General features: G+C 45.3%; 1 protein-coding gene across 3 annotated transcripts in view; it reads right to left on the minus strand.

The window, feature by feature from the left end:
* The window catches only part of smg1 (SMG1 nonsense mediated mRNA decay associated PI3K related kinase), a 47104-nt gene extending 32748 nt beyond the window's left edge, over window positions 1–14356 (minus strand). For 2 of the 3 annotated variants that reach the window (XM_030381452.1, XM_030381468.1), the window contains exons 1-19: window positions 14117–14356; window positions 13011–13171; window positions 12256–12408; window positions 10553–10689; window positions 10053–10111; window positions 7735–7948; window positions 7484–7609; window positions 6854–6926; window positions 6628–6725; window positions 6150–6323; window positions 5550–5771; window positions 5362–5463; window positions 4926–5204; window positions 3540–3670; window positions 3024–3185; window positions 2506–2624; window positions 2120–2207; window positions 1543–1644; window positions 879–1019 (exon numbers count right to left, since the gene is read on the minus strand). In XM_030381452.1, the coding sequence (XP_030237312.1) occupies window positions 879–1019; window positions 1543–1644; window positions 2120–2207; window positions 2506–2624; window positions 3024–3185; window positions 3540–3670; window positions 4926–5204; window positions 5362–5463; window positions 5550–5771; window positions 6150–6323; window positions 6628–6725; window positions 6854–6926; window positions 7484–7609; window positions 7735–7948; window positions 10053–10111; window positions 10553–10689; window positions 12256–12408; window positions 13011–13171; window positions 14117–14193 (2618 nt within the window). In that variant the 5' untranslated portion in view covers window positions 14194–14356. The remainder of the gene's footprint in view (window positions 1–878; window positions 1020–1542; window positions 1645–2119; window positions 2208–2505; window positions 2625–3023; window positions 3186–3539; window positions 3671–4925; window positions 5205–5361; window positions 5464–5549; window positions 5772–6149; window positions 6324–6627; window positions 6726–6853; window positions 6927–7483; window positions 7610–7734; window positions 7949–10052; window positions 10112–10552; window positions 10690–12255; window positions 12409–13010; window positions 13172–14116) is intronic. The other variant, XM_030381459.1, reaches the window with a different exon arrangement.
* Window positions 14357–14489: the final 133 nt, after the last annotated feature.

Consider the following 14489-nt stretch of genomic DNA (forward strand, 5'->3'; position numbering starts at 1 on the left):
GTCGTGTTTGCATTGTAATGCACAACTTGGCCCCTCCCTGTTATAAAATAAGGTGCATCCCAACAACTTTAGCCAATGCAGGCTCCTATTGCTTTACCAGTGTGCTTAATGTGTGTGTGTGTGTGTGTGTGTGTGTGTGTGTGTGTGTGTGTGTGTGTGTGTGTGTGTGTGTGTGTGTGTGTGTGTGTGTGTGTGTGTGTGTGTGTGTTGTCATGTAGGCTATAGATATAGATCGATTGTCTTGGCTTGCTTGCATCCATGAAATATTGTAATGTTATGGCCGAGCTGGCTACTGCATATCGCGAACAATCTGGGGATGAGGGACTGCCATCTCAATATATAGCCTAACATATACAAATATATCACTGTACTAGACACAAATATATTTTCCACTAGCTAGTGGTGGTCATTACATTGTAGTGAAACTAGTAAAGACAACACAGCCTTATGTTACGGCGAAACATGGAGGCACTGCAGCTCTAGTTTCGACAATGCGTTACTTTAGTCTGGTCTTTCTCTTCACTGATTGGTTAGACAGCCTTCAAACTTAGTGGTCAAGCAAAGAAGGGGAGGGGCTCGTTCTGCATACCTAATAGCCGGAGCGAATAACTAATAGCCGGAGTGAATGACTAATAGCCGCGGCTATTAGTCATTCAAAACCGTACGGAAACCGTACGGATTCCGTACGGAATTCTTGCCAAACCGTACGGAAACCGTACGGATTCCGTACGGATTCCGTACGGTTTTGCACTTTTACCGCGCCAATCTAGGTCCGGATTGTGGCCTTCTTGGCTTTCCATAAGAGCGCACCGCCATCCTCAACAACCTCCAAACACGTCACACTCGAGGAGGACCTCGGCCTGCAGCTCTGTGCTCACCCCCCGCGGTGCACGGCTCCGTACAGGATGAAGCTGATGATGTCGCTGAAGTCCTGCGGGTGCAGCGTGCCACTCGGGGAGCGCCCCATGTGGCGACGGATGGTCATGGAGATCTCCCCCATCTCTGGGTGGCTGTGGTTACTACGTGAAAAAAAGAAGAAAGACACAAAACATCAGGAACATTGAACAAAGCTCCAAAATCAACCCTCTGCACCCATTGGCCAGCAACTCTACCCTTCGATGGACACTACGTATTGATTGGACTAAAACGGTTTGGTGCTTTGCTACCTCGTGGCACCCTTAAGGAGTCCTTATGTTTATTATGGGAGGTCTCACTTGTTCTTTGCGCTTTAAGACCCTGATCGAGGGCTACACACTTAAATAACACCACACTGTATACACCCATCTGATATATGCGCTGTCTTGTGAAATTTAAATGAGAAACGTAATTGCATCTTTGATTCTGTAGCATATAGAACACCCTTACAGAGAAATACAATAGTATGTGTTCTATGGACTCAACCAAAGCCCTAGCACACACACACACATAACTTATAATTGAGGTGGGATATCAGTCTGGCAAACATATCGAATGAATGGGTGGAATGACAGGAAATGGCCACAGGTCATGGAAACGCTCCTGACTGTGTGTGTAACATATTACCCGAGGGCCACACTCAGGGGGATGGTCCTGAGCAGCTTGCCGTAGGCCTGCCTCACCCGGACCATGGAGTGAACCAGCTGGACTCTGCACACGTCCACACACCTGGGGAACGAAGCACAGTCACACCACCTCGGCTAGGAACTCTTCCCCAATAAAGAGCTTTGTGCAACGGCCATTACAGCAGCCACACACATAGCAGGTCAATCAGACCTGAAACTAAATGAAATGATATCTTCTTTGTCAATCAGGAAGTCAGTATGTGGGTGACGGAGTGTGTGTGTGCGTGTGTGTGTGCGACAGTATGTGCGTGACAGAGTGCGCGACAGTATGTGTGCATGCGACAGTATGTGTGCGTGCGACCGTGAGATTGTGTACGACAGTGAGTGACTGAGTGTGTGAGTGAGTGAAGGTGTGTGTGCGACAGTGTGAGTGACAGTGAGAGTGACAGTGTGTGTGTGACAGTGCGAGTGTGACAGTGTGAGTGACAGTGTGTGTGTGACAGTGTGACAGTGTGAGTGACAGTGTGTGTGTGACAGTGCGAGTGTGACAGTGTGAGTGACAGTGAGTCTTTGTGTACCGCTGTAGTAATTCAGTGGACAGGGATGCAGAGAGAACCTGCAGACTGTTGCAGCTCTGGAGGCAGACAGTGGGTTCCTCGTTCAGAGCTGTCCAGCATGGAGAGGAGAGGAAACATTCGTAAAGAAGACCAACACTCCTAATTTCTAATACATTGAAAATACTTTGTCAAGCGCGACAACTGGCAGAGCGATGCCACTGCATCCAGACAACACAGGTCTTTGAAAGTGTAACTTCATTGTCATTTTTAAGATCTTTACGACTGCACATTTTGAATGTCGGGGTTTATTCATCAACTCAGTATTAAGCGATGCCATCAATATCTTTAACAATTCACAAATGCCGAAAATACCATAGCCCTCCTTTCATGTTGTGCATTGAGCTTACCGTTGGCCAGCACGCCTTTGCAGAACTTGTGGAAGGAGTTCAATGAGAACAGGGGCGCATAGGTGTCAGTTTTCTTCATCAGCAAAGAAATCTCCTGGGCCCAAGTTAGCAAGAGCTTCCTAAACACGGCAAATAAATACAAGGCTCAGATTGAATATAGATTGGCAGTTCATTTTAAATGTTTTTTTTAAGTAAAAAAGAAGCTTCTATGCCCGATAGCAAGGTATGGCCTAACTGATTTAGTGGGAATGTGTGTCGTAATTTCCAAATTCTTAAAGATGAAACAAACTTCTACCAGTAATACTTCGATCATGCGCACTACATTCAGAACATCACTTGACTTTTAGTGAACAGGGCAGTCAACACAGCACCGGTTGAACATGACTTGTACAATATGGACTTTAATAAGGTACAGTCAAACCGTGTTCTCAAAAGACCTCTTGTATGACTATTCTATTCTGTTAGCTGAATGAATATGACCATGCATGCACTGAACACTGCGAGTTGTGCGTATATACCTGGCCTCTGGGTAGAGATGCTCCTTGGACAACAGGGAGCCCAGAAGACTCAGGAGGGTGCTGAAGTGTTTCTTTGTCGCCGTGGTGACGGTGCTGATGACGGCCCCGTCAAACAGGGACGGTGATGAGGTGGACAGGCTCGCTGAGATGAAGTGGTCGTGCCTGCAGACAATCAGCAAGACGCACAGAGTGTTTGCAGAGCTCCACATATCGCCAGGAACCTTTGAATACCGATACTTCGTTTCTAAACTATCACCGTCAACTGACTTTCGTGGCGGGGTTGTTCAAATATTTACCATTGCCACAAAAAATGTATGCTTTCTGACTCAAGCTATGGAAGTTTGAGACTACAATTACTGGAAATAAATAGTAGACGTGCACGTTTCCCTCTCGAGACATTTTCTAGCACAGATAAAAGGATTTTTGTGTCTATTGAACGGCTGCAGTCGAAGAGGTACACAGTGCAGGTATAATGTCTCATTTGTTTTAACGAGTGTGTGTGTAATAGAGGGTTACCTTGTGCAGTGGGAATAGAGCGTGTACAACACAGAGTACTGGACCGCTGGGTAGTGCACAGCCAGCTCACAGTGAACCAGGGGCAGGTTCTGACTGAGCAAAGCAAACACTGTGGGAGACAGAGCCCACATCTAAAAACCACAGAAGGTAGTAAGGTTAGGGATGACACGTTTGAACAAGTGCAATAAAAGAATAAGAACTGATCACGGATAAAATAGATAAAGGACAGCTTGAAGAGTAAAAAAAGACAGAAGGTGAAGAGTGAAAAGATATCAGTCCTATCTAGGGATGCACCGAAATGAAAATTCTTGGCCGAAACCGAATATATTTAAACAGTTGGCCGAAAGCCGAAAGCGAATACCGAATGTGGCTTTTGCTGTTTTTCATTCATTTTGCTTTAATTCTTCACCATTGCATAAATCAAACAATTAAATGTCCTTTATAAACTTTTTTGTCTTGCTTTTCAATAAAAAAAAAATCAATTACAAATTTGATACAAAATATTTATTTAATACTGAACGTTTTCCAACATTACAGAAGACCTCATAGCAAGAATTTAAGAACAATGTACCTTTAAATAAATGAGTAAAGCAATATATATACTTTTCTTTTTTTTTTTTAATCAAAAATAAAAATGTTCGTTGTATTTCTATGTTTCTGGCCCAAAATCATGTTTTGGGCCATTTTCGGCCAAACATTTTCGGCGGCCGAATATTCGATGCATCCCTAGTCCTATCTGTTGAACATCGAGGCTAAGAAAGACACAAGGCAGAGGTCCTCTCAGTGGGACAGTAAGAGCAGTGTGCATGAGCCAATAAAAGCTGCGTGTTCACATGCTGAAGAAAGGAGAACCTTCAAATCACCCTCAACATTTTCTACTCTTTTCCAGTTCAATGTTGTAGACCGCATTCATTCAAATATAATTTACAACACGGGTAAGAAGCAGCAGTCTCTTGTATTGGAAAATAGCTAAGAGCGATGATTTAATGGTTGGTTTTAATGCAATGCATCGATAGTCTTTCATTACTTCCCATTTCACCGAGACACTATTCGACTAACCAACATACAAAGCTGCACTCTATATGTAGCCATTTAGAGGTTAGATTGAAAAGCTACAAATTGTGTGGAGTTCTCTTTGAAATTCCGTAGCCCTCCATGAGCTAATAGTAATACACTAAGACAGTGTCTGGCAGTGGATCGCTAACGTGGTAGAGAAGTGATGTCACTGTATGTTTGCCTGAGATTGACAAACCAAGTGTTTGACAAACAATCTCGACACACACACACACACGTTTCATTTCAAAATCGAGCCCTTTCTACCCTCTCTCTTTACAGCTCTCCAATCTTCCCTACTGCAGCCTCAAGTGAAAAGCAAGCGCGTCTTACCCCGATGAGGGAGTTCTTGGTGTTGCCGATGGTAGTGAGGGCGCCGAGGTCGAAGATGAGGGTGAACTCGGCCCTCTCTGGGGGCAGGAGCACCGAGGCGAAGGCAGGGTGCTGGATGTCAGTGGAGGGGGACGGGGCGGGGCCGTCCTCCAGCGGGGCAAGGAGGCTGTCCACGCCGCAGGACATCTCTCCCAGCACCAGCTTGTAGGCTGCCTCGAGGGTAGGGATGTTCTTCAGGCTCAGCAGCGCCTGGTACACGCCGTGCGTGGCAGCCATCACCTGCAAAGACAAAAAGAAAACGCGCAAAATTAAACCTTGAGTGATCTAGTCGTACGTTTGACAGGAGAGGAGGGAAGCGTGGCTCTGCAAGGAATCGACTTCTTTATTTACATGATTGAAACGGCGTTATAAGAGAAGCTTAGAGGGCCGGACTCACCTCTTTCTCCCTGTGGAAGCGAAGCTCCAACAGTTGAGAGTTTGGTGCCAACAGTTTCTCCACAAATGACACGGGTAACCTGGTGTTGATCTGGTCCACAATCTGCAAAACAGGCAAGTTCAGAACTCGATTCGGTAATGTCTGGATCCCCAGCTCCAAGGGCCTTGAGGGTACGTTCCCGTCCTCACCAGGGTGAGGAGGCCCAGGACGGCGAGGCTGTAGTCCAGCCCACAGCCGTGGCAGGCGGCGAGCTGGTCCAGGCCGTAGGCCAGCACCACCTCCGTCAGCTGGGCCGAGGGCTCCAGGCTGACCAGGAGCACGCTCACGCACTCGTTCCCCGCCGTGAGCACCGCCTCGGAGAACAGCACCTGCCGGGCGGTGCTGACGCAGGACAACACCCTGTTGAGGATCTGAACGGGGGGGGGGAACGGAGGAGAGGTCAGTGGGAAGGCAGTCGCTACCGGCTGGGTCAGCATCCAGCAATAAGCATCAACGTTAAAAATGATCATTTGTCTGTTTCCCCCTCTCTGACTGAGATATGTTCCCATTCAGGGCTCGGGTTGAGCTTTTCTTTTATTGATGTTTCCTCCTCCTTGCTCCACCGTCAGTTAACCGTTAACGCCACATCGACACATGTAGGGCCACTCAAACACAGGCCGGCTAGTTAAAGAATGGATCTGGCCTCAGGTAACAGTTTGGCCCTCTAACTCTGTAACTTAGTCGTTCGTTTAGAGTTCAGCGTCTGGTGTGCGGTCCTCCCCGCCCATCAGAGGGGTGGGCGTCCTTACGTCGGACACGTATTCCTGGGTGATGGGCGGGCCCCGCGTGGGGCTGAAGCGGCCCCCGATGCTGCGCACCACCGTGCTGAACACGCGCAGCAGCGCTGCCAGCTTGGGGAGGGACACCGTGGGTGGGGGGACGTCCTCGTCCAGGGCCTCCCCAGAGCCCACGTGGCTCAGGTCCTGGGGGGAGAGGAGATAGACCTCACACTGACTGGGACGGATCACAGTGCTCCTGAGGTATTTTAATAATGTTGTCGTTTTCTGAAGGATTATTTTGTTCATTTGAATATTTCGGCCAGCCGTACAAAAACATATGCATCAAAAAGCTTTTATACTAAACGGTGATATAGGAAAATATATTTAGAAAGCTTTTATACTAAGTGGATTTAAATACAACCCCTACAGAAAAACTGAAACCTTATGGATCAGAATTAATAGTGGCCTATAAAACAGCTGGTGCTTGCAGAAGATAAGGCTGTTTCACCTCGGCATAGGCTTCCATGTCCTCCAGGAACTGCCCCAACAAGGTGGTGGAGAAGGCGAGGTCTGCAACCCAGAACTGCTCCAAACTCTGCAGCCAGCCTACGGCACAGACACAAGTAAAAGGGTTATCTTCTACTACATCAAGTAAAAAGTACTAAGTTAATGGTTACCATTAATGGTTCCAAGATCGGGGTGCCATGAAGACATATTGGACAATGCCAACTGACCTGAGACGTTTGTGGTGAGCGACTGCTTCTGTGTGTGGTCGATGTGCCAGCCTACCAGGATATCAACCGTGTCCTGAAGAGGATGGAGTCACCGTTAGTCCATACATCGAGGGGATGTGTTACACACGATTCTGAATGCTTTGGGGGTATCGCAGGTTGGCACCCGGTTCATTCATTTGTGGGGGAGTTTAAGCACGGCGCAAAATATAAGACTACGCTAGATTAAAAAAGCAAGTAGAATCATTACATTTAGAGCGAGTGGAGCCTTGGGATGACAAGGAAACGCCCCTCGTGCTAACAGGAGTGATGAGGCTGCGTCTCATCACTCCCGTTAGCAGGTGTAACATCAGTCATAATGTTACACACACAAGGAACCACAAACTGTAGAAGAACTATTGTGCTTCGGCTGTAACTGATGAATGTCAGGTTTCGGTCTTAAGGCTCCTCCCTCTGGACATTGTTATCCTACGTGTTGTGGTGGCTGCTCATAGACGTTGCATTTCCAAGGTAGTCTAGCTGCAATCTCATCAATAACTTTGCAATTTTCCCCACATTTATTAAACCAGGGATGCCAACGTGCATGTGGGCGCTCAGACCCCCAGAGGACAGAGCTCACTGCAGGCTACTCACCCTGAAGTTAGTACTGAAGACGTGAGGGTAGGCGCGGGCCACCTGCAGAATGCACTTGACACTCTGACACAGCAGCTCTGGCGTGTCCAGGTTCTCCAGGATGGACTGCAGACTGCTCATCACAAGCTGAAACAGGCACCCAGATAATCAGCCAGTGAGTGTGAATGACAGACCTGAATGAGCAGGTTCTAACAAATGACACTAATGGAACCCACAGCGGCTTTAAAGACGATAGGCCAACGTGGCCCTACCTGCATGACCTGGGTGAAGGCCTTCCTCTCTCCGGCCGCCTCCAGGCCCCGCTGCATGGCGATCAGGTACAGCAGCTTCACCTCGTCCCGGCTGGAGCCGCTGAACTTCAGAAAGAGCCACTTGAAGATGCGCTCGGCCTCGTAGCTGATGGCTCCACACAGGAGGCCCAGGCAAGCCGCGGCCTCCTGCCTCATCTCCCACAGCAGCTTACTGCTGCAGAGGCGGGATGGGGAACAATATGGGCTACCACTTCAAGGAGGGTCGTTGTCCCCTGAATGGGAGACGCAACATTGGATCATGACTAGGGCTGTAACGATACACGTATCAAAACGAAAATCGCGATATTCAAAGCCACGAACCTGTCTCGCGGTGTGAGAAGGCAGAAGCGCGATATGCCCTTTCTAATTCTTCGTTCAAATTGTCTGATTGAAATTTGCTAATAATTTGTCTAAATAATAGTCTGCTGACAGCACCCCCTCCTATCGATGCCGTAAATATGTGACGAGATGCCCTCTCTGTGATCACAGCTCTACGTGGCTACGGATGATTGCATTTCTCCACAGCCGTCGAAGTCCTCATATGCGATATGAACGACATTTATCCAGAGTGGGCCAAGCGCGAAAAAAATTGCCTGTGTGATCCTGTCTCTATTGTTTTGTGTGATTTGACTGGCAGTTTTTCTGCTTATAGGTCGGAATGAAGCGGCCACCGATTGTTGACAGGATGGGTACTTTATTCTACCGGACTCGTTCGCTTCTTCACTAGACACACGCGCTACCGCTCGCTCTCCTCGCTTGTCCACTCACTCGCTGACGTCACTCACACTGCCATTCTCGCGCATACACATATGCTACTCGTAACACTATGCCTCGTTATTGCGACGTTCATGTTTTTCCTCATCTATTGAAAGTTAGGCTATTAAACATGTTACATTCTATACGGCCTGATTATGTCATTATTTAAGCTACATAGCCTAATAAGAAGCGCTAATAAGGATATTTGAATAAACCAACCAAACAGTTAAAGGGGCCCTATTATGCCTACCAGCAAAAAGCATCCTCCAACTGCAATCTTTGGTTATTTCTTTATTAATTAAGCTATACTTTAATAGTATTCTTTCGGTTCACATCTGTTCAGTGTTCCAAATTATTTTTAATTAAATGTTACATTAAGATAATTGGTATTTAAGTGTTGTTTAAATAAAATGCTTTTTAAATTTAAAAGAATCGTGGGATGTATCGAACCGTGGGTCAAAAATCGTGATACAAACCGAATCGTGAATTTGTGTATCGTTACAGCCCTAATCATGACAGAGCTGTTCAGACGATAGGAACCTGCCCACAACACACCAGAATTGATTTGTTAACATTTGTTTCTTACAATATGCAACTGAAGAATTATCAATTTAATGAACGTCAAGTCTAGATGACGGAAAGTACCAACGGAAAGAAGTAAGAACTTGGTCCAGTGAAATCCAGTGATAAGGTAAGCCTAGCATTCAATTAATCCAGATGCACGCATCTGAGGATCTTTCACCAAACATTAAATATTACGTCATAGGGCCTTTTGTTTCAGTATCCACTTCCATTTTACACGGCTAGCGGTGTGCGATATCGATACGGGGAAAAATACAATCACAACTCATCTGGAATCACAGTATCACGATCCTGCTAATCCTCTACACATTCGTATAGTTCAAGATGTGAAACAGTCATATTGAACTCCCCTAGCCTAGAGCTTTGACCTAAAACAGTCATATTGAACTCCCCTAGCCTAGAGCTTTGACCTAAAACAGTCATATTGAACTCCCCTAGCCTAGAGCTTTGACCTAAAACAGTCATATTGAACTCCCCTAGCCTAGAGCTTTGACCTAAAACAGTCATATTGAACTCCCCTAGCCTAGAGCTTTGACCTAAAACAGTCATATTGAACTCCCCTAGCCTAGAGCTTTGACCTAAAACAGTCATATTGAACTCCCCTAGCCTAGAGCTTTGACCTAAAACAGTCATATTGAACTCCCCTAGCCTAGAGCTTTGACCTAAAACAGTCATATTGAACTCCCCTAGCCTAGAGCTTTGACCTAAAACAGTCATATTGAACTCCCCTAGCCTAGAGCTTTGACCTAAAACAGTCATATTGAACTCCCCTAGCCTAGAGCTTTGACCTAAAACAGTCATATTGAACTCCCCTAGCCTAGAGCTTTGACCTAAAACAGTCATATTGAACTCCCCTAGCCTAGAGCTTTGACCCGAAACACAAATGGTATTCTATCGTTTTTATCTTTGGTTCCATGGATGTTAATAGTACCATCTCTTACCTTTCATTCAAAACTTCATTCAGGGTACTCAAGGTGGTTTCCATCTGTTTCACCAGGGCCTGTCATGATTAGTTATTAAAAGAGAACTGTGTCATCAACAAACATTGTATTCCAATCCAGTAAGTACACCTATCAATAAACCAATTTCTTATAAAAAAGGAGACATCATGGTATTCCAATTATTGTACGTCGTTTTTTTATTCAATGTCTGTGTCCGAGTGAGGGTTAAGCTTCCCGGACACCTATAGCATAACGCTAAGGTGTGTGGTGAATTTTGTACGCAACATTCATCATTATAAAAAAGTATTTAAAAAAAAAACAGTATCAAAGTTCTGAATTGCAACCATGTGGATAACACGCCCTCTTTCCTAAGACTCTCAACCCAAAACAGATTTTTTTAACTGGCTCTTTAAAAAAGGCACTGAGTCATGTAAAATGGATAAGGGGAGATTTAGCCATCAAGTTGATTTACCACAGTCGAGGGAGGCGGCTGAACTCACCCCTTTGTTCTCACTGTGGCTGATGAACTCCTTCAGTTGTTTGAGGGTTAGCAGCCTGCGCTCCCGGTCATCCTCACGGGAAACGCGGCGCAGCAGGTTGGCCAGTCGCGACTCCTCTGAGTGAGGCATGCCTCGGTCTGCGGGGACACAGGCACAGGAAGACATTTAATGGCACTAGCTGACACTGTTACCACGGTTTGATAACAGAGACCGCCGTTGCCTTTAAGCTAAAGCGCCTGGACTGAATCTTAAAGGAAAGGGCTGAAAACAAAGACCATAGAGGTTTAAAAAACAGACCTGGCCTGACAATGAAAAGACCAACATGCCAGTATTTTGATATTCCAGTGAGCAGTGTTGAGTCAATTAGTGACTATAAGAAAAAAGCACTCTGAAGGAGCCACAGCTTTCAGCGGCTGGGAGTGGAGTGCAGGGCCACCACGCCACCATACACGGAGCAGTAAGTGGTAGTAAGCAGTAGTTAATAAGTGGCAATAAATAAAAAAACATAACAATGCTCGTGTGGACATGGTTTTGTGGTTGGATAAGAATAACATGTAACATTTGGACAAGTGTGCTATGTGTTGTGTAATCCTAACACTGCCCACACCTTAATTACACCCTCCCTTTGGGGATACTCTTCCTCACCAAGGATGGGCGTCTGTTCAGAATGGATACATCTACATAGGGCTGGGCGATACATCGCTATTTGAAACATATCGATATTCTTTTAAACGAGACGCTATCGTCAACATCGATAGTTTAATTAGCGTTGAAAGTACAGCATATTTTATCCAACAACAGCAGTTTCGAACCGCGACTGCTGCCTGCTATTTCGTAACTCTAGTTACGAGTTGGAGTGCAGCAACGGCAACTTGTTATTGCGTCAACAAATATCTATAATTATCTTATATCGATATTCTGCTTGAAGATATCGAGATATGACTTTTGGTTGATAACGCCCAGCCCTACATCTTTATACACAGGCTCTATCGTGCTTTAGTCCCCAGAAAGAAATTAGGCTGGCTAGACACTTGGTCCTATTAATTGCTTTGTCGTTTCTGATTAAATAATCATGGTTTGATAGATTAGAGTCAAGAGAACGTCAAAACTCCTTGTTTTATTTGGTTGACTACAGCCCTAGCCCCATCCTATATTGGCTAGGGATGCACCAACACCGACACAAGTACCCTGACCCGATACTGTGCTCGCACTGACTTCAACGGGATGTTGAAGTCAAATTACAAGTTTTCTTAATTTAATTTGTCCTATGGGATCATCAACATAGTAATCAATGCCGTTTACTTTACCGTTACTGAAATAAGTCCCCAGTTTAGAGAGGACAGGGGCACCGACGGCGCGGAACTTTGACTCACTCACTAAAACGCTCATACACAACGACAGTACTGTAGAAATAACACAAAGCTGCTGTTGGCCGTAACCATGGCAATAATGGGGCGGGATTTTTTAACTAACGTTATTATTAAGTACTCATATCGGTACTTGTATTTGTACTTAAGTGGGATCGGTGCATCCCTAAAAATTGCAAAGTCCAATGGCCAGTTTGAAGGCTGTCCACAACAGCCTGAGCCATTAAAAATATATACATACACATGAAAAAACATAACTAAACAGTTATAATAAAATAAGAAATCAGTTATTCAACACCTCAATATATTCATACATGTCAGTTAAAAGCACCTTACCCTGTGATTTCCTCATGTCCTTGGAAGTTAAAGCACGGTTTCCATGCTGAAAAGGAGTCAAATCCGCGTTCACGTCATTGAGCCTCAACTCTTGCCCCATCGGCTTCCAACCAAATGTAGTATCACAGCCACCTCCACCAGCTTCATGTTCACCTGGAAGAGGACAAGGGACGCATTAGGATGACGCTGGCTCAGATTATTGGGTTCATTCCTCACTGTTCAAAACAGAGGGAATAAGGATGATCATATTGGTTCAATATTGAAATAAAGATCAGTTTGAATCACTTAAAGAACATCTTCTGTCCGTCCAACCAATTGTGTTTGCTAGACATGCATCTCACCACATTCTACCAGGGTAAATACATTTAAAGCACCAAAATAAGAAAGTAATAAACTAATTTATGCAAAATGATGCCCCAACTCTAAAATGCTCTAAAGGGCTTGTACCTCGCATCACAATGACCGACGGCCATTAGGGGACAAAGGATCTTAGGTTTTGTTAGGTATATAGGTAATGGTGTTGTTATGGTCGTTTTTTAGTAGTTAATCTTGAAAGGATTGGTCATTATGGGGATATTTGGGGTTTTGTGAGACATGGCAAAACAAAGCATAGGTTGCAGTCTATTCACATCGTTGATATGGGATTTTACAGTACTACAAATCTATTGACTCCATCAATGCCAATAGAGGGTAGAAACACACATTTAACACGCATGCATGACATTTCCTATCATTGTAAGGACTGTTTTGCTCACCCTCCCGATCAAGTGAATCGGTGGCTGCGTAGGCATTGCTGTGTAGCAACTGCAAAGAGTCGGGGCTGTCAGAGGGCACCACGTTGTACAGGGCTGCTGGGCCAATGTCTTGAGAAGCACTGTTTTTCACAACCTCCTGACTGGCTGAGGCGCTGTCAAGTCTTAAAAGTAGAGACATGCATGTATATTGACATGGGTAAACACCACCCCAAATGTGAGATTAGGCTAAAGCCTTATAGTAGACACACCAACACCAAACGTGTGAGGAAGAGAATGTAGTAGTAGCCTATGTGGCGTCTATATCCATGGCATGTGGGTTTGCGAGCATAAGAGCACCTGTGCGACTGAATGACTACTGTCATGACTACATAGGAAGCGGTGCAAACTGTACACTTTTCACACGACAATGTGCATAATCAGAACGTAGCTTCGGAAGTAAGTGTGTGTGGTTGGAGGGAAAGGGTGGCTTCAAAAGTTGATAGCCTGTTAGCTAAAATCACAAACGGAAGTGATTACAAAATTGTGAATAAACGACAACAACGGGTCGGGTTTAACATTTTGTCTCGATGAGTGTGTGTGGTCTTTTTCCACAAAATGATTAATTACAATTAAAAGTCTATTATGAAATGCCTTGGTGTGTGGCTACCTCGCATATAATGGCTAGTAGTTACGCTGCTAGTTATATCAGCTAGCTACTCTCTGGCTACTAGCTAAATGCATACCAGACTGCCTTCCCGATAGCTCGCCATGGGAACAACGGCTAGTTGAAACACGTTTTCATTTAAAACTGAAACTATGATCGATATGATCAATACAGGAGGGAACGTGACATCGAGAGGCAGCTGGGTTGACAAAGAGGGTGCATGTAAACGACCAGCCCTGACTAAAAATCCTGCTCACATATCTGATGTCTGACTCATGTAGACCCACGATTGTTAAATATTAATACTGCGTGAGGGTGGTTATGATATTGGAAGATGAAACGGTCGTGTTCACTCTGGTAGACATGCATGCTAAACGATGCTAGCTAAATGAAGCTATGGGACGTTAGGCCGATCGAATCCCCGTTCTATTTTAAACAGACTCGCCGATGGCGCAATACCAACCTGGGCTGCCAATCATTCCAATTTCGGTGCAGTTTGTGGGCGCTGCTAAGCCGAGACCCAGGGGCTTTACGGCTCATTACCTTAGAGAGAACTGCATGACCCGCTGTCAGCGGTAACTCGGTACTTCTTGGAGCTTAATTCCAATAGACGTGAACTTAACGTTTATGAATACGCATGAATATAAAGTAATGTTTTGTATGGAGTCGGCCTTTTCCCCCTTTCTCTTACACCCACTCATTCTTCTTTTTTTTAGGGTAGTTTACAACGTGGTTTTTATAACAGCGCCCTCTCTGTTGGGTATGGCTATGGCTGAGGATGTATTATTAATTTAACAACGTATCTTGCTGGTACTGACGCTTACACTTACACACAC

Source organism: Gadus morhua, chromosome 2 (genome assembly GCF_902167405.1).
Source record: "Gadus morhua chromosome 2, gadMor3.0, whole genome shotgun sequence".
Taxonomy (NCBI): domain Eukaryota; kingdom Metazoa; phylum Chordata; class Actinopteri; order Gadiformes; family Gadidae; genus Gadus; species Gadus morhua.